General features: G+C 45.6%; 1 protein-coding gene across 2 annotated transcripts in view; it reads left to right on the top strand.

Moving 5' to 3' along the window:
- lhfpl4a (LHFPL tetraspan subfamily member 4a) overlaps positions 1-19,303 on the top strand; it is a 46,822-nt gene that overhangs the window by 23,982 nt on the left and 3,537 nt on the right. The window contains exons 2-3 of one of the 2 annotated variants that reach the window (XM_036531375.1): positions 12,372-12,608; positions 14,985-15,001. In XM_036531375.1, coding sequence (XP_036387268.1) covers positions 12,372-12,608; positions 14,985-15,001 — 254 coding nt within the window. The remainder of the gene's footprint in view (positions 1-12,371; positions 12,609-14,984; positions 15,002-19,303) is intronic. The other variant, XM_036531377.1, reaches the window with a different exon arrangement.

Below are 19,303 nucleotides of genomic sequence, written 5' to 3'. Positions count from 1 at the left end.
TGCTTCTCTCCCATCCGTTACTACAGCAACCGTTGAGCGGTACCCTCCCCCCTCCCTCCTTCCTCTCTCCAGTGGCTCCAAGTCAGAGAGTGAGCATAAAGTGCGTGCAATAGAAACTCGGGATCCCCACCAAAAACCGTTTTTAACCCTCGCAGTGGTGTTGTTAAGACGACAAAGGAGGGACCGCAGGGGTAAAAGAGTGGAGTGCCTTTACACTCTCAGACATGGACATAGGCCTCAAGACTGAGGGGTCAGACAGCACCCTCCTCATTTCGGAATGGATCTCAGATACACCCACACTGATATCATCTGACAGGAGTTAGTGACTGTGGAATGACCCGGGCACTGCAAGGGAGTGTAGAATGTGAATGAATGCTTCTTATGTCAACACAAAGATGAATTGCCAGTTTATAATGTCGAATATTGAGAAAGACTGATTAAAGATGTTATGGTACGTAAGGATACTCCACTGACATCACAGGAGCTGCTCACAGAAGCCTGATAAATGGCAGAGTTCCTGAAAGCAGTGGGATAAGGAAGACCCTATCGACCCCCCCCCCCCCCCAGTGACAGAACATACGGAAAAGTCCGTATGTTCTGTCACTGTTAGATCTCAGGATCTGAGTAATTTTCAGCAGATGACATGGCCGGTCTCAAGCCTGGTCCATAGGCCTCAGCCTCAACGCAAAGCAAACGCCTTGCTGACTGATCCACTCTGGACCCTCTACCTTTCCCTAACCTGAACAATAATGACTCTCACCCACCTCATTAGCGGGAACTTCAGTGCAGGTGTACTGAGCCATGTAGTTAGATGAGCTGTTGGTTGGTTTGTGGTGGCTCTTGCAGCGTCCTTATTTCCTGGGGTTTTCACACAATTTTTGAAGTAAATTGATTGTTTTGTAATTTTTTTATTCTCCTCCTGTGTTTTTATGGGTGTTGCTATGGCTTCCACCAACACACTGCCCATCCCTTGCCTTCTGCTGTGCGTGAATCAGGTGCTCAGCAGTGCAGAACTGAGGTTCCCTATACCTGCAGTATATAATAAACTCCCCCGTGTTGAGAAATGACCTCACGCAGTGAAGCCTCCTCTTCACTGAGGAGTCAACAGTAGTGTGATGTGCTGATGACAAATGATCCACATCTCCGACTTCTAGGTAGGTTAAAGTCCCCCCCCCATCCCCCCCCCTCCGCAAATACATATTCATGTGGGTCTACAATGGCATCCGTTACAGAATATTTTCAAATCTGTTTTACCCCATTTAATTTAGGGAACAGTCATGCATCTATCCACCTGGTAGGTGAAATGTGCTGTTTTACACCTGATGTGAGGAGGAGGTGAAGGAACACTTGTTTTGCTAAACATGCATTTTGTTTTTGCTGTTTTTGTGCTTGTGGTGAGATGGCAAGGATAACCTCCACAGAAGGGGCTTCATGTTTTCTGTACTGTAATAGATTTTTTTCATATATTGCAGGACCCTACAATAGCATTTTAAAATCATAGGATTCATCTGATTCGTAATGGATGTTTTTTTTTTTTTCCCTTCACACTCACAGGCAGCATATGAAGCTCTTAAAGGCTGCATGAGACCTCAGGTGTGCTGTCCCTGGTACAGGAAAATGAATTTAGGATTTAAGGACAGTAGGCTGTAAGTAAGGAGATACAGGCTGTGAGTGTACAAGAGCCTGGCAAATATTCGTAATCTGAAAGTAAGGTCTGTAACCCTAAACCCTAACCCTAACACTGTCAGAGAGCCGAAACTGCTATACTGAAAATCCAGTAATTGCTGAAATTACCATCCTTCATCCATTTCCTTCACTCAGATTCTTAATTGACAGCAGAATCCACCAATCACATTCATGACACAAGTGCATTATGGGCACACTGTGATTGGATTTGAATGTCTGGAGTACAGACCTGGCCACCAGCAAGACGCATACAGCCACAAGGATGCTTACTTACCCAGTGGCCAGATAGTAACTTTCAGGGACCTTGATGTGATTTTCTTGCATTGCTGACCCAGGTCAGTGGAGATATGGACACATTAAATATAACTCATCCTGCAGGTACTAAGATAGAACAATAGAACAAGTGTGTTCCTGTCAAAGTTCAGCGGTCTCATCACGGAGAACTGAGGGCAATAGAGCTGATTGTCATGACTGCGGCATCTTAGCCGGTTGTTTTCTTTTCCCTGTCCATGTGCTTTTGTTTTTCCTTATGTTCTAGCCCTGCCCCGCTCTCCGCCCTGTCTCCGCCCACCTGATTGTCTCTACCTGCCTGCCTGCACACCTGCATCCCATCTCCTCATCGGCCTTGCCCTATATCTTCCCTGCTTGGTTCTTGTATCGTTGCTAGTTCGTCTCAGTTATCTGTTTCGCTACAAGCTGTTTTTCCTGTTCTGCCTGCCAGCCTGTTTCACCGATCTTGCCTGTTTCCCTCGACCGTGTTTTTGGATCTGTTTGGTACTGTTAGCCGTGCTTTTCTGGTTTTCCGACTTCGCCTGTTTTGACTACCTTTTCTGGATTCCCCGTATTGGCTTTATTATACTTCGCTTTGTGCACCCCATTCCGCTGTCTGCGCCTGAGTCCCTGCCTGAGTTCTGACACTGATGTGCTTTCAGCAGTAAAATGAGTTGTAACATTATATTATTTTATATATATATATATATATATTATTATTTATATATTATTTTTATTTTATATTATTTGCTCTGAAGATGACAGTTTCATCGTGAGTACATTGCTTGCTTATACAAAAACTGACACGTTAAAAAACAATTAAATAAACCACTGCAAAGTATCAGTTCTTCTTCAAGGTGTTGTCAGCTTCAGTCAGTCAGTCTTGCACAAAGACCTCCTCCCTTTGAGCTCCCGTTTTACGCACCTTTGGTCAAACACTCCCCTCAGACTTGTTTGAAGTCAAAGACGTGCAGGTGCTGCACATTTCCACAGCAACACAACATCCAGAGATCTTTAAATCAGGACTGTTCGCGGCTGTTATTTCCAGCTATTGTAAAGCAGTGGGGTCTGGTTATAGGGGACTGTAGGGGTGTGTCTCCATGCCAATTAATGGAAAAATATTTCTCTTTCTTCATTATTGGCAAATGGTTCAAACAGGCTTCATAAAAATGCATTTTGAATATTTTGATACAAATATGACTGAAACATGTTATGACCACTTCATCTTCTTTAAATCTTTGAGACTGGTCGTAACTGTAATTAAACTAAATTAAAAAAAAAAAAAAAATTAAAAATTATTTTACTCGTATGAATATTGATTGTAAAAAGAGAGTTAGATGTTTCTTGAGGAGTGCAACAACAAAATTTAAATGAACTTAAACTGGCTTGAGAATTTTAATAGGTAAAGCATTATATTGTCATTACAGAGCACAGAGCTAAAGCCAGAAATCCTGTTATTAAAACAGTTTAATTTAGTTTAGCCAGTTTAAGATTGCCTTCTTAATTACAGGGTGTTAGTATAGGAACAGTGTGTTAGACAGCCTCACTGACATAAACAATCACTCTTTTTCAAACACAGCACCAAACGTATCATCAGGCAGCATACTCAATAAATATTCATGCTCAAAGCAGTACTCGCTTTGTAGGGTCAAAGGTGCTTTAAAGCACAGGTGTCATCATTAGGTAGCCTGAGATGTCACGTGTCACACAAGTGTACCGGGTGAGGTGAGGCACCACACAGAACTGAGAGCTCGGCATCCTCTTGGCAAAAGGATAACTGAGGGGCGATGTTGTTTTCGACCCAGGTACCCTACCCCCCTTTCGGCTGCAGTCTCGTGCGGGTTCATGAATGCTAATCCCCATTTAATTTCAGCAAAGACCCCGCGATGCCCCAGGATGGGTCCTGACCGAGCTCCCAGTTTCTGAATCATTGATAAACCCATTTGTTCCTCTCCCAGCTCCCCCCACCCCCCACAGCTGCCCTGTCAAGCTGTAATTAATACCCCCGGAATTCCACCGCTCAGGGGCAGAAAGGCCGCACCGGTCTCTAAAACAGAATCAATACTCTTATTTAATGTATATGCACCCAACGGCAGGCGGTCGGCCATTTCAAAGCACGGTGGAAGTGAATGCTTGCCATGGGTTTGGTGATTTAAGACGTCTGTGCGCGGCTGCTTCAAACACCTCGCTCGCATTTGCCGGCCGCGCCTGTCCTCCTGTTCCCCTGGGCTCCGGTTCCCGGACTCCGTATCTCCGAGGGTTTGCGTTAATTGAATCGCGTCTGTGCTGCAGAGTGAGCTCGGGGGGGGGGTTCAGGGATCTGAATAAGCGAAACCCCCCCACCCCCCCTTTTGTGCGGATGTTGTTTGCCGCTGACCTGCAAAATCGATGTGTTTTCTCTGAACATGCTCAGCGTGAGGTGAATGGAGGGAAGTGAAACACACTTTCAAAACACATCAATCCTTACGATGTGCTCCACATTATGGAGTATTTAGCTGATGAAACTGCATGAGCCTCAGACGTAATTAATTTGGGGTGCATTTTATGTAAGATGTAATTAACCCATAGCAAAGATGTCCTGTGGTCTGACAACATTATTTTCCAGAACAGCAAGCATGAACAGTTATATTAATTGTCCTTCCTTTTTTTTAAAGAACTTAGGCTAAGAGCATCCAAATCCCCATTTGAAAGCGTTCAATGTGAGGTTTGAAGTGATGAAGTCAGAAATGCCATTTATGAGAGATCATTCCCACTACATGGGAAATGTAGTGGGAATGACTCTCTAAAAATCATGACTCTCTAAAAATCAGAAAAAAACATTGGTTTGTTTATGAAAACCTCAAATCAAGTCATTACCCTAATTTCACAACTGCTGTCACATCATATTGGGCCACTGTCCCCGCCCTGGACAACACACTTTAGTTTCAGATGTGTTTACTCCCAGTGTTAATGGTGGGAAAGAAAGCTAGGCAATAGGAAGGATTTAACCATGAATACTTTCTATCCTTCTGTTATAAATCCCCAGATCATCAGCCTATGTATGAATGAACATTTTGTAAGTGCTCGGTCACATAATTGAGTTTGGTTATGGGATCATGGATGCAACTCAAAAAGTTCAGTGCTTTCTTTCCTTTTTTGAAGCCCCAAAGTTTGTTTCACACTAAATGATCTGTTGATTTCAAACAAATAGGTTAATATGTATAATACCGTTAACATTGATAGGATCTTGATAGGATTTGATATGTCCATTATGAAAACAGAAGCTATTAACTGTGCATACATACCTATAGCTATGGTGAGAATCGTGAATGTAACATTATCCAACAGGAGGCACAGTTGTGTTAAAAATCCTTTAAACCTTTTTTTGATATCGAATAAAAATGCTCATGTGGTCATGTTTATAGATCTAGCTTTCTTAAGGTTAAGGAGTATTTTAATATTGCTGAAGGTTCTGTGTTTTGATCCAGTTGTTGCAAAGTTTCAAATGGGAGCACAGTTTGGGGAGACATTTCAAGGCAAAATCTTATTTGGCCGTGCAATGTTTTATACTGAGCCTCTGTGATTGGTCTTGGAAATCTAATGAAAGAAATAATGAGAGTCTGTCCTGATGTCCCTTGCATGTCTGAATAGTCCAAAATACAATAACTTATTTTCCAAAAAAACCATGCAACATTGAACAGATTTATGAAATATAATGTATATTCATGTTCAATAACAAATCATCTTGAACATGGTGGTTCAAAAAAAGGGCTAGAGGTTTTCTAGAGGTTTTTATGACTACAGATTTTCTAGATGAAGAAGATGGACTGGAAGCTCTGAATCCAGGGTCTTGTTCGGCATTGGCCTGCAAGACTCCAAAGGTCAGACTTTCCTCCTGGCCAGAGGATAATAACATTCTCACTGTCTCCAGAGGTCAATGTGATGCCCTAATAACCTTTGCTGTTACACGGATGTTCGTTTTGAATGAAAATAACAGGTTTATTAGTGACTAAAGTTCACTGTCTGTTTGAGTTTTATTAGCAAACATCTGTCCATTCTCTGTTCACATCAGACTTAGACTGCATTTCCCAAAAGCCAGTTAAGAAGGCACGGCTACCAGCTCCAGTAAGAAGCCAGTGGGATACTAGCTAATAAGATGAAACACCTCCAGGGAATAAGGCTCCGATAAAAGTGAGTTAATTCTCTATTTATGAGGCAGTTGAGGCCCTTTTCCCATAATGTGGGAGATTCCATTAAGATATCTGAACCCATTTTATTGTTTTATAATGGTTCAAGAATCAAATAAATGACAAATGCGGGGTTTTCATTCGGAGGAGTGGAAGATCAAAAGCTGTGGAACCACACATAAAAAGAGAACAAAAAGTATGATGAAAACCATTTTAACACATACAGATCAAGCCCTGCCTTTGTAAGTCAGCCTGGCTAGGGACAGTGCATGAGTTCTAGCTCCCAGCTTGATGGCTCAGAAGCTTTCTGGAGCCCAGGAGGGGACAGCTGACCTTGCCATCCACCCATCCTTGCGTCTTTCAGTCAGACGTTTGTGTTTCTAAACAGGCTTAACAGCTGTGTCTTCAAAATAAAGAGATAATGGGTCTTTTTGGGCAGCAGTATGGTGTACTGGTAAGGAGCAGGGCTAACCAAAAGGTTTCCGGTTCAATTCCCCCCTAAGGCACTGCCCTGCTAGGTCACTGCTGCTGCTGCATAAATGGATAGCACTGTAGCGTATTTTTTGTAAGTCGCTCTGAATAAGAGCATCTGCTAAATGACAATAACGTAATGTAACGTAATGTTACATTCCGTAATGTTACATTACGTTACATTCAGTCGTCTCTGAAGGCTGTTCAGCTAGGCCGTACTGCAAAGAGAGAGACGAACAGTATGGAGGGGAATGGCACAGGTCTGGTGGTGTGGATTTCTGGTGTTTCCAAGTCCCTGCCACTTCCTAGACGGGGACAGGGCGGGGTCTGTGTCTGACCGCTCGTTTGACCGAAGCGTGAGATCTAAACACAGTGAGACGACCTTTGTGGGGAACTAAGGGCTCTCTCTCTGCTCCGCCAGCTCGCCACAGCCTTTGAAGTTGGCTGCGCAAAAGACCAGAAATACTGTATCTGATGTGCGTTTGTGGGGGGAGGTGATAGGGGGGTGTGGTGGACGGGCTGGCGAAACAACAACTTCAAAGAGCTTTTCCTTTCAGAACAGGATTCTTCCAGAGCGTTGATCTTCCACCTGGGGCCAAACGCGCTGAGCAGGGAGAGCACAGGGAGCAGGATCAGGGAGGGATTTGGTACAGGCAGCGGAGGGAGTCCCGAGGCCTACGGATGCTGAACTGCTCTGTAGCCCTCCGGTAAACAGGGAGAGCCACTCAGCATGGACCAGAGGACGTTTCCTGTGGGTAAATGCTGCAATTTACAATGAAGTACGCCGACACCTGGGAGTCAGTCAGACCCAGCTACCCCGTCCCTGGTACCGCCCCTCCCCCCCTTCACCCCCGCCGCCTCGCCCCCAGACCGCAGGGTGCGCAGCAAAAGCTTGGCTCTGACCATTAAACACTACGGAAAGCACTTGTGAACGCCGCTCTCGATCATATTGCAAACAAGAAATTAATTGTCAAAGCACTCAACCTGCGGTTGTCAGTGTAACGAGGCTCACCCATGCATGTAATGAGCCTCCCCCCCGACGCCCCCCCCCCCAGCTCAGGATAGTAATGATAATTACCTCATCACCCCTCTCCCCCCAGCCGTACACTGAGCCATGCAAACGGTCTCAAAGGTGCCACCTGGTGGTCAGAGCCCCTGAGATGCCAGGGTCCCTGCCAGCCGGGTCCACGCAAGCCTCATTCGAGGGATCTGTCATCCAGTGGAAAAAGGTTTTGATTGGCTGCTGTCTTGTTGCAACACATTTGGCATAAATGGAGAAGCATGTCTGCAGTTTAAATGTGCTTAATTAGGAACTTCATGCTGCACACTGTGGATGGATATGGGGTCTGTGTTAGCAGGTATCTCTGTGATTAAAGTCTGAAGGATGCTCACATGCTCACATAGTGATGCACAGTTATGATGAGGTAATGCTTGTGAGGTTGGGAGTATACTGTCACTGCAAAAACCCCTTGTGTGTGAATGCGTGTGTGCGTTTATGTATGTGTGTGTATGCGTGTGTGTGTGTGTGTGGGCAAGTGCCTGTTTCTGTGTCTGTTTTAATTCTGGGTTCCACACAGCTGCAAGGCCATGACCAATCAGTGGGGCCCTCTCCCACTGGCTAATTTGCCAGAGATCAGTGATCACTGGGGATTACTGAGCCTGACATGACCGCCTTTCAGAGTCTGGAGAGTGGTTATTTCACCGTCAGGAGAGAAAGGCTGCCCCACACACACACGCACGCACGCACACACACACACGCACAGTCTGTAGGCTTTTGTGCATGCTCACAAGGGCGGAAGTCAATAACCCAGGCTACGAACAAGGGGACATGCAGCTCCAGGGGTCAGAGATGGGATAGTGTGATGGGACTGCAGCAATACATTACGTTACATTACATTATGGTCATTCAGCAGATGCTCTTATCCTGAGCGACTTACATAGGTTATAGTTTTTAAGTGTTATCCATTTACCTGGCCCAAGGGTACAGCAGCGGCTGTGTCCCAGCGGGGAATCGAGCCAGAAACCTTTTGGTTACGAGCCCTGCTCCTCACCACTAAAATATCAACTTAGCTTGAGCCCAACAACAGCAGAACAACAGAAGTACTACAAGCAGTCTCCATTCCAAGTCTCCATTTTGCCATCTTACGTGAAGCGATTAATGATTTAGGTTTTGGTTAGGGAATTCACGCTGGGGAAGTGTTTTTGGTAGACGGGAGTTACAGTGTTAACCCATTAACTCAGAGAAGAGGCTGTAAGGGCAGGTCTCTCAGGGAAGAGGGGGGTGTCCGTAGGACAAAGCTGTATGGAGAACTGTGAAGTGAACCCAAAAAAGATGGTACATTATTTAATGGTACAGGACAGCTGAAATGGTGAGGCAGCTTTGTCCCAACAGTTGTACTCCATTTATGTTCCTTTTTTTCCTCTGCTTCTCCTCGTCTCTCCCTTTCCCTGGAATCGCTCTTTTCTTTCCATCAGCCTTCTTCTCTCTTCTCTTCCATCTCTCTCCCTCTTCAATGCCCTTTTTCCCCTCATTCTGTCTCCCACTCTGAGGTTTTCTCTCCTCTAGGCCTCTCTCTCTCCCTCTCTCTCTGAGAATCTTGTTCCCTCTCTCTCCTCTCTCCCCCGCTTCTCTCTTCCTCCTTCTCTTTCTCTCCCCCTCTCCTCTCTCTCTCTCTCTCTCTCTCTCTCTCTCCTCGAGTCTTGCTCCCCCCTCTCCTTCATTATCAATAATTAATCAGGCTCAGCCTTCCACAACTCTGGTGAGCGTTCTAGAGCAAGATCAAAGGGATGTACCTTTGAGATAAAAACCATGACTCTTTTGGGAATACGTGACAGAAAAAAAAATGTGTTTCTCAAGAGGAAAGAAATGAAATATATATATATATATATATATATATATATATATATATATATATATATATATATTCCTTTACCATTTCTGTCATTACATTAAGGAAGGATATGACACAGTCTCATCTTCTCCGGTTGCTAGCCTCGGGTACGCTAATTATCATCTGTCTCTGTTCAAAACAAAGTTGGGTTAAAAAATTGAGAAATCAGTGTGACACCATTAGAGGAGTGTCACTGTCACGATCGCTGTAACGATGGGAGGCACATCGCTGCTTGTCAGTGCCTCCCCTGGAGTCTCATGGGAGTTCCTGTTCTGCCTTTTAATTGACTTTTAAAAAAATGACAAAAATGTTGAGTTGTTGTAGTATTTTTGGACCCTCAAAAGAACCCCTACCCATGATAAAGAAAGCTATTGCAGAATGAACAACCCACTGACTATTACAGAGAAATTTGTTTCTGCCAGTCTTAGTAAATTAAGTATGATTCTAAATTGCTGTGGAGAGGCTGGCCAACACTTCTGACAAAAAAGCAAAAACTTACAAAAGAATGAATTTATTTAAAAACACAAGGAACCAGCCTTGAGCACACAGCCAAAACCTGACCCAAACAGACTCCTTGCTCTGCAGCCACACACCTGTATTTAATAGGCCTTAACTGGCAGGTGATGGGTAATTAACCCATGACTAGCTTACACAGACAAAGACAATTACAATTACACAATTAACAAGTGACCTGTTCAGATGTAATTGATTAACTTGAACTCAATTATTGACAAGGCTGAACATTTAAAGACAGGATCCTTGAAACATTTAAATAACACATTTAAATTTAAATAATTAAAAATTAAACAATTAATAGTTTTAGGGGGCAGGTGATGGTTCTCCTTCACAAGGGCAGAGAAAAGAAAATAGCTTAATTTGGGACACAAACTGAAAAAACTGAATACTCTCTGTTGCACCTCATTACATTATTGGTATTCAGCTGACGCTCTTATCCAGAGCAACTTTAGTCACTTTAGGTTTTAAAATGTTATCCATTTATACAGCTGGATATTTACTGAGGCAATTATGGGTTAAGTACCTTGTTGAACAGGAGCGGCCCAGCTGGGAATTGAACCAACAACCTTTTGATTACGAGCCTTGCCCCTTATTTCTCTTTAAGCAACAAGGGGCCTGAAATTTCACCCCTTACTCTGTGGAGACACCGCAAGACTTCCCTCCTTCCCCCTGATGGATGTGGTCCTTCAGTCAGCCCGGCCGGGAAGTCGTGCGGACATCCAGACTGGGGTCTGGAGATCTCGAAACCATCTGCAGCACGCCGACGGCCTCGTTTGTATCCCCGGATTTGGCAGTGACATCCCCAGCGCAGTCACCATCTGCTGACACTTTGCTCCCCGCATCGGGGACTCTCTCTGCTCTGCCAAACGGCTCACGAGCACTCCACAAACACTCACACTCAGCAGTGTGGATATTCTAACGCAAATATCCAACCCATGTCTTTAAAGATAAATAAATAAACCCCAAAAAGGATGAGGCGGGCGACGGAAGAGCTGTAGTATGAGACCGGGATCATATCTGTACGATGCGTGCAGCAGAGAGCCACAGACATGCACACGTTTACAAACGGAAGGTCAGCGGCGGCAGAGGGATGCAGGGCTAAACGCACGGGAAGCCTCTAGACGCGGTGCGATAAAACGCATTGATCTGATGCTGAATCACTCCAGGGTACGGGATGCGGTGCAGCGCCAGAGAGTTAATTCCAGGTTTCTCCCATCAAAGCCGGGGGCCTGCAGAGAATCCATACGTTAACCCGGCCTTGATGAACCCTCAGAGGTTGAGCTTGAGGGTCCTTTTGTACTTTCTTTTGCTGCTGGCTCTCGATACAAAGCCAGCTCATGGCGATCGGGATTTTCGGCGAATGATTAGCTTCTCGGGTGCTGTTTAGGGGTTACGGTCCTCGGCAGGGAGGCATGGTGAGGATACTGCATTTGCCCCGTGGGCAGCGGAGTTCAGGGGGTGTGGGGCATTTCTGAGGTCTGCATGTGCAGAGTGTACAAGCACAGAGTTTGCAGCTCAGGTTCAGCTGGTGGTGGAAGGGAAAGCGCGGGGGGGGGGGGGGGGTGGGGGGCATTTCCGCATGAGCCCATAGAGCCTCTGTCCCTCTCGAACCCGCCAGCCGTGCAGCGGGGTGAGACTGAGGCCGGGGGAGCCGGCCGGGGGGTTCCCGTCACAGCGCTGCGCTCAGCGGGGAGAAACGCTGCCGTGTTAGAGAGACGAGCCGGCCTGGGACACCTCTCTACCTGCCTGTCTGTCCCTCTGTCCTGTCTGTCTGCTCACCCGTAAGGCCACTGTGGGGACTGCAATGGGGTGACTTCTGTGAGAGTCGGGCAGAGTTTGACTCTCAGTTTCAGCTGGTGATGCAGAGGCAGGAATTTCCATGCCAAAGCACTTCCGGCATCTCTCTGTACTGTAGGAAGATGACATTATTGTCGTTTACATTTTGATTTACAAAATCAAATTCTGGATTTAACCCCTTTTTGTCTGCACCTTATTAACACTGAAATCCATTCATTACATTATTGGCATTTAGCAGACACTCTTATCCACAACTACTTACATTGGTTACAATTTTTTACATGTTATTTATTTATACAGCTGCATATTTCCTGAGGCAATGTGGCTTCAGTACCCTGCCCAAGGGTGTTGTGCCCCAGCAGGGAATCGAACCCTGCGCCCTACCACTATACTACACTGCCACCCATACTATGCTATACTGTTGTATACTCTTCAGCACATTGTTGTGTACTGTTGTTAACTCGTCACTTTCCTAGCTTTTCACTGTTTTTATCCACGCTCCTCACCTCCACTTTAACTTACCTCTCCCCCTCTCTCTCCTCTCCCCTCTCTCTCTCTACTCCCCCCCCGGCAGCTGTGTGCCTGGTCCTGGGCTGCATGATCTTCCCGGACGGCTGGGACGCGGAGGTGGTGCGGGACATGTGCGGGGAACAGACAGGGAAGTACACCCTGGGGAACTGCTCTGTGCGCTGGGCCTACATCCTGGCCATCATCGGCATCCTGGACGCCCTCATCCTCTCCTTCCTGGCCTTCGTGCTCGGCAACCGGCAGACCGACCTGCTCCAGGAGGAGGTCAAGGCGGAGAACAAAGGTGAGGGGGGGGGGGTGGCAGGGGACAGGGGACAGGGGACAGGGGATGGGTGACGGGCGAGGCACCGTGACCCGGCTCACCTGTGTCCGAGTTTCCCTGGTCTCTGGAGGCTCGGACGCCAGGTTTATTGGTGAGCTGAAGAGGGTTGTGAAGTTCTTGTCCCATGTCTAGAGGAATTACAGACGCTTGCTCATACAGGATTCACCTTTTATTTCGGCCTATCTTCCGGGGGTAGTGTCCTCATACAGACTTTTATAGGGTCTGCTTGCCGTGTCACTGAAGGAACACTCTAGATGTGAAGCACAGAGCAGCGTATAAAGGCATTTAGCAGAATGTCTTATTTTCTTTAATTACAGAGGCAGAATATATCTGTACTAAATGAGTGGAGGAAGAGGGGTTGGAGGGGGGATGGAGGTATAATACCACGATCAGAGAGAGGAAGCGAGAGATTATACAGTAGGCTGCCAAAGGAGAAAAAAACACACACACACACACACACACACACACACTCACACAATTCCTTCATACTTGCCCGATTCTATTGAGGAAGTTTCCATGGTTACATATGAGATTCCAGAAGGATAAGATGCCTGGTACTGTCCCCTGTGACTCCACGCTCCACAGCTGTGTGGCTGCCACACTCACAATCTCTCTCTCTTCTCTGGATGTTAATTCTATTTCAGCGCATTTTGGGGGGGGGGGGGGGGTGGGGGGTACGGCATCTGTGCCTAAGAGCCTGTGTTGCATCAATAACAGCTTGGTGGTTTGCCAGTTTTTCCTCTGCTTTATCTGTTCCCCCGAATCCACTCTGCTGTAATTTCATACTTGTTTATCTGTGTATATATAATACACACACATACATATGCACATATTTCAAAGACTGTTTACGCAATATGTATGCTTCATGCATACACGTCCATGACCAGCTCCATCGCAGGTTCACTGACAGAGTCAAACCCCCCCTATTCACTTAGGACATTTAGCGTTACATTTCCACCCGGGTTAACCAGTGCAGAAGACTTTGGCCCTCATTTTTTATATATTTGGATTAACTTGAATGACTGTGCATTAATCCCCAGATGCACAATGATACAAAATGGATTTCCAAAGTAACTAAAGTAGAACAAGCATGCGTTATGGAATCCCATGGCAGAAGTGGTAGCATACGATGGATAGCAGGGGATATTCCTTTTCGTGAGTCCCCCCGCCCCCCCGCCCCCCACCCACCCAATCGCTGTGGGGGATATTCCTTTTCGTGAGTCCCCCCCCCACCCATCCCCCCCACCCAATCGCTCTGGGGGATATTCCTTTTCGTGAGCCCCCCCACAAACATCTCCACAGGATATGGAAGTCCCCGATGGGATTTTAGTGGTTCTGCACACCCTATTGAATCTAGAGGAGGAAATGTCTTCTTTTCAAACCCCCCCCCCCCCCCCCCCTTACTAAGATTAACGATTAGTTTCACCTGAGATTGGAAACAGTCAGCTGCATTGTAAGCCCATTTCTGTGTGCAGGAATTTGCTCTTAATTATTGCAGAGAATTGATTGAGTTTCTAAAAGCCAGAATTGTAATGCAAGTCACACACTGGACTGCTGTGGATGCCTACATGTTGTTAGACCTTAGGCACTGTGACACCCTGCAGTGTAGTGCATGTAGCCAGAGCCTGTCGTTTCTACACTTCATGTAACCATCACACGTGTTGTGGGGGGTTATTCTGCTGCTTCTCTACTCTAAAGCGACAGTGTTTTCTCTCTCGTTTCAAATGGAACAATCCAATGAGGATGCCCCTGTTTACAGCCTTTTATCAATAGAGAGATGATTCTCTGCATCTCTCATGAGCTGCACGCCTCTCTGGGTGGCAGGACTGCAGGAAGGGGGAAGGCATTGGAAATAAACCCTGAATAGTTCTTTCAATTTCAGACCAATGTTCCCTGGTCCTTTTTCATTACTGCTTCACAAACTGTAATACAGGGAGGGGAAAAAAGTGAGAAGAGAGGACTCCTGTGAGAATGGAATATTAGATTGCATCTGGCTGTGAGTGTATCCCTACCAATCACAGCCATAGACCTGGACACCTGGCTGGAGGCTGAAAAAGCGAAGACACTCATTATACTGTAACAACGAGAGCAAAAACTCGCGCAACAGAGAGAGAAAGGAAATCGTTTCATAAACAGTCCACTTAGATTTGTGGCTTCAGCTCAAAACACACCACATTCATTTATTGTTTCTGAGCGAGGCTCACTGCTGAACTGAAACAAAAATAAATACAAAAATAATGTAAAGCACATCTTGTATAGTTTCAGTTGAGAAAATATTTTCTGCTAAAAAAAAAAACATTAATAACCTAAAATGCCGTTTCTATTCTGTCTTTGCAGATTTTGCAGTGTCCAGGGTAAGTCTGACAGTGTTGTGGCTTTGTGCTGTGTGCGCCGTGGTTGTCGTACAAACAGTGTTGTGGCAGTTGTCGTGGCAATGCGCAGACTTTATTGTCTGGGTGGATAAAGCGTGTGGATTGGTGTTCAGTCTGTGTGCGTTGGCCTTGGCTAACATGGTGTCGTGCCTGATCCTCACCCGTTAGCCCTCAGCTGCAGTTGCGCAATGATGTGGTACTCGGTCACGTGAGCCGGTTCACTAAAGCGAGATCCTGTAGTGACTGCAGTCTCCCCGCTTCCCCGGAGGGGGGACAAGGGAGAGTACTGGAAAGCAAGAGGTGGTAACATGCTGTAGTTAAGGTCCTCCAGGCGAAAAGGAGCTCCCAGAGGAACGAGGCATTCCATGTGTGGACTGTAAAACATCGAAAGAAGGAGAAACGTACCACAGAGCTTCAGCTTTTAGTGTATGGGACTGCAGGCAAATACGCTTTCAGAATTAAAAAAGAAAAAAAAAACATGTCCCTTAATGAGTCTCCTGTGAGTCTCCAGGGACTCACAGAGGAGTGTTACAGTATGAGAGACGAGTGGCTCCATGAAAAATTCATCTTGAAATGCACTGATGATGTTCCAAACAGGAAAAAAAAAATAATACATTCACCCATTTTGCATCACAGAAAACTGTTACCTCGAGGTACAAAATTTTACATAGAACCACATAACAAATGGTGCAGAAAAGTGGTTCGCCAAGTACAAAAATATTTGATTATTTTAAGATCGGTCATTTAGCTAAGTCTGAGAGTGGGCATTGATCAATGAGGGTGGGGGATAGGCCTGATTTAGGCCATGAAGAAGCCAGCAAAAGAAAATCCAGAAACTCTGATAGAGCTCAACACGAGGACAGAATAAATTCAGCAGTTGTACATTTGGAAGGGAGAAAAAAATATACTCAGTCAGCATCTATGGATTTAAGATTTAACCACTGCATCTCGAATCTATACATGCTGACTAAAACACTAAAATCCAATTAATGAATTTGGGCCACAACTGAACCTGAGGCATTTTCCCACACTGAGGGAAACAATGATCTCTGGGAGATAGAGGGGATTACAGAGAGGATGAGATATTGTAGAGTTCTGCCTTCAGGATAGATAGCATAGAGAGCTCCTTCAACAGACCTGCCAGCCAATTTGCATGTTATCCCAGCATGCTTTTGTGACCTGTTTAGTGCTGGTGGTGTTGACGTGTTTGTTTTGCCTCGGTTTATTGTCGGGAAAAAAAATGTTTTGTTTCCTTCTTTGCTTTGCAGCCAGTCGCACAGTATCAAATGAACAGCCGACAACCCGAAGGAAAGTGGAGGAAACAAAATTTTCACGTGGTTGCCATGCAACCCAATCTGTAGCGCAAAGATAAGGACCGTTTCGCGACCAGTGAGAGATTTTTTTTACCTTGGAACTTCATGCGGACGTGAGGAAGAACAAACTGCCTCAGGGAGCTACACTCCAGTGTGAAAGAGAAACAGTGGCCGCGCAGAGTTCCAGCGTAATCTCTGTCCTTATCGAACAACCGTCAGTCAGACGAGTCAGCTGTCTGACCAGTGTAGTCTTCCATCCCCTTCATCCCCTTCTGGTCTTATTCGTCCTCCTTCCCTGTACCCAGAAACTAGTGGATGCGCAGATGTAGATTGTCTGGCATTAAACAGCAAACAGATGTCTGAATAGAAAATTCCCTTCCATGCACATGTGTATAATGTATATATATTTTTTTTTTCTGAAACCAGAAACTTGCATGTGTGTGAAATAAAATATTATAAAATGAACAACTTAGCTGGCACAGTCCCTGGCCGAGTCCTCAGAACAGCATCTCACAGTTCACCAGCAATCCGCCCTCTCCACGACCACGGCTGTCCGTCTGTCCCATTTACTGAGGCGGTCTCAGCTGGAGACACAGCAGAAACACGGGACCATAAAGACATTGCGGAGGGCGTCCATCGAGCCCAAAATTATATCTGTCAGAATTTAATCATGTACAGTTCTACTCCAAACACTACAAACAAAACGCCCTAATAATACAATACAGCTAACTAGCTAACCAGCTGTGATACTTGCAAGCGGAATTACAATTATAGCTTCACTAAACAATCTGAAAGAGTTACACATGCAGGTATGCAGATGAACAGCAAGGTAGAGGCATTAACCATTACCTCATCATTGTAACAGTTGTAGCAAAGGCATATGTGTCACTATATTAAAAGAGTACCATGTTAAATCTAAATGAGGGCAATAACAGAAGATGTGTGGAGGATAAATATTGGGGGACCAAAAGCAAACCTGATGTTGCATGTGCTCAGAGATCATTGAGGAGAAGGAAAAATGCAGGAAATTTGGAAATGGAAGAAGAAATGGATGGAATGGATAATCAAAGCCAGGGGAAGAGGGGGAATGCAGAGAGGGAGTAGGGGATAGGGAATGCTATCTATTTTAAAGTAAGTGGATGTTTTTAGCTGTATCTGCTTCAGGTCATAAACTCTATGGTAGGGCTCCCAAAGAAGAAAAGGCAAGCAAGAAAAAGCATTTCCTGCAAGGGCATGTAGTTCGCTTATCATTCCAGACTGCTTGCAGGCAGATACACTTCAGATAGACTTCATCGCAGCCTTTAACGCGTGTGTCCCATGCTGGGTTAAAGGCAGCCTGAGTTTTCAGTGCTGTCTTTGACAGGACCGCTGCTGTCACCCTGCACCCCGTCTCCTCTCTCTGATGGCCGGGTGGGTTTTAACTTCCATCGTGTCATCTGGCAACCCCCTAACTCACCAGGGTACGAATCCATCAGGAGCTCCATGGATCAACAGACTCCATCACTGAGGCGTGTAGATGGGGAGATTCATAACACCATGCAGTTTTCAAGACAGAAGCACAAGTGAAAACTCCTGTTGGGGGGGGGGGGGGGGGGGGGGGGGGGGGGCAGACAGGGTTGGACCTCGCATAAAAATTGGAAGGTCTAACTATGTCACCATGAAAGGAGCTGCTTCTAACGAGTGCCGGTCATGTCTGTGTCTGTTTGCTGCCTGTCAGAATGTTGCATGCATCCTTCACCTCCGCTGCATCTGTGGGTAACGTTAGCAATGCCTCGGACAGGAGCCGAACTGAGCTTTTCCTTAAACGCAGTATTCTGGGTCACTGCGTCTTTAACCACGTGCGTTAGAGTGATGAAAGACGGCTTTAATGACTTCTTAAACAAATTTAGGGTTAGGGTTAGAGTTAGAGCGATGAAAGACTTCAGCTTCAGCCACGTGTGTTGCCAGCTGCAGTGTGAAAGTAAGACGAGAGTGGACTGCTATGTGGATTAGCGTGTGTTTCTCGGCGGTCTCCAGCCAAAATAGGTGAGGAGGTGACTGGTGAGGAGTTTAATGCCTGATAGGGCATGGCGTGAAACTCACCAGCGGACTTGTTGCGTTTTTCCTAACAGTTTCTCCAGGTACTGGATGTGACGTTTCTGTACGGGCCACAGGCAAGCGTGTAGTAAGTGCAGAGAGAAAAGTCACCCATGTCTGCCGGATAAATTCAGTATGGCCTGCTTCTGAATCTGATGTCATTGATTTTTAACAAGTGTATTATTTTAAACATCCCAGCCTTCGCAAAGTGAAAACAATATTAAAATATTGTTTTGTCACCTAACAACAACTAGACAGCATTAATGACTTCTTAAACAAATTAAAAGAAAACACAACTTAACAGACTGTTTAAGTGTTATTACTGCGCTTTATTACTAACATTATTGCAGCAATCACTGTATGTCTGAATGAGGTATTATGGATAACTGAATTTCAAAGGTAGCTATAAATGTATGCTAACTGAAGTGTCTATTACAGGTAGAATCACTCTGGATTTGGTTCAGCTCGTGTTCATGCGGTTTAAACCGCGATTAAAGAAGATAAATCGATAGAGCTTTCTGTTTTTAATACTAACAGACTAACAGTAATGTGCTGTTTTTCATTCTGTGAATCGATGTCTCCTGTTCGATTTCGTTGAATGAACAGTGCACATCACTGCACTATTTGTGAGCCGTCTTGATACCCCTTTAAGATAACCTGATTTCCCCTCCCTGTCAAACGTTGGGGGATTACCGGCACAGCCTTGCACAGACGATCCCTTAGCAAATGCGTGTTTACTGAATCAGGGTGTGACATGCCGCTGCATAGCAGATGCTCACAATGATGCCTTAAAAAATGCGACCAACCCCCTCCTACGCGGGGCTACGCGCTGGCACGATCGGGACAAAAACTGCGCTCTCTGCACTGTCTGTGTTTTTGTACAGCTGAAGGTAGC

The sequence above is a fragment of the Megalops cyprinoides genome, chromosome 6 (assembly GCF_013368585.1).
Source record: "Megalops cyprinoides isolate fMegCyp1 chromosome 6, fMegCyp1.pri, whole genome shotgun sequence".
Classification (NCBI taxonomy): domain Eukaryota; kingdom Metazoa; phylum Chordata; class Actinopteri; order Elopiformes; family Megalopidae; genus Megalops; species Megalops cyprinoides.
The sequence above is the reverse complement of the archived record's forward strand: the minus strand, read 5'-3'. Positions and strand labels throughout refer to the sequence as shown.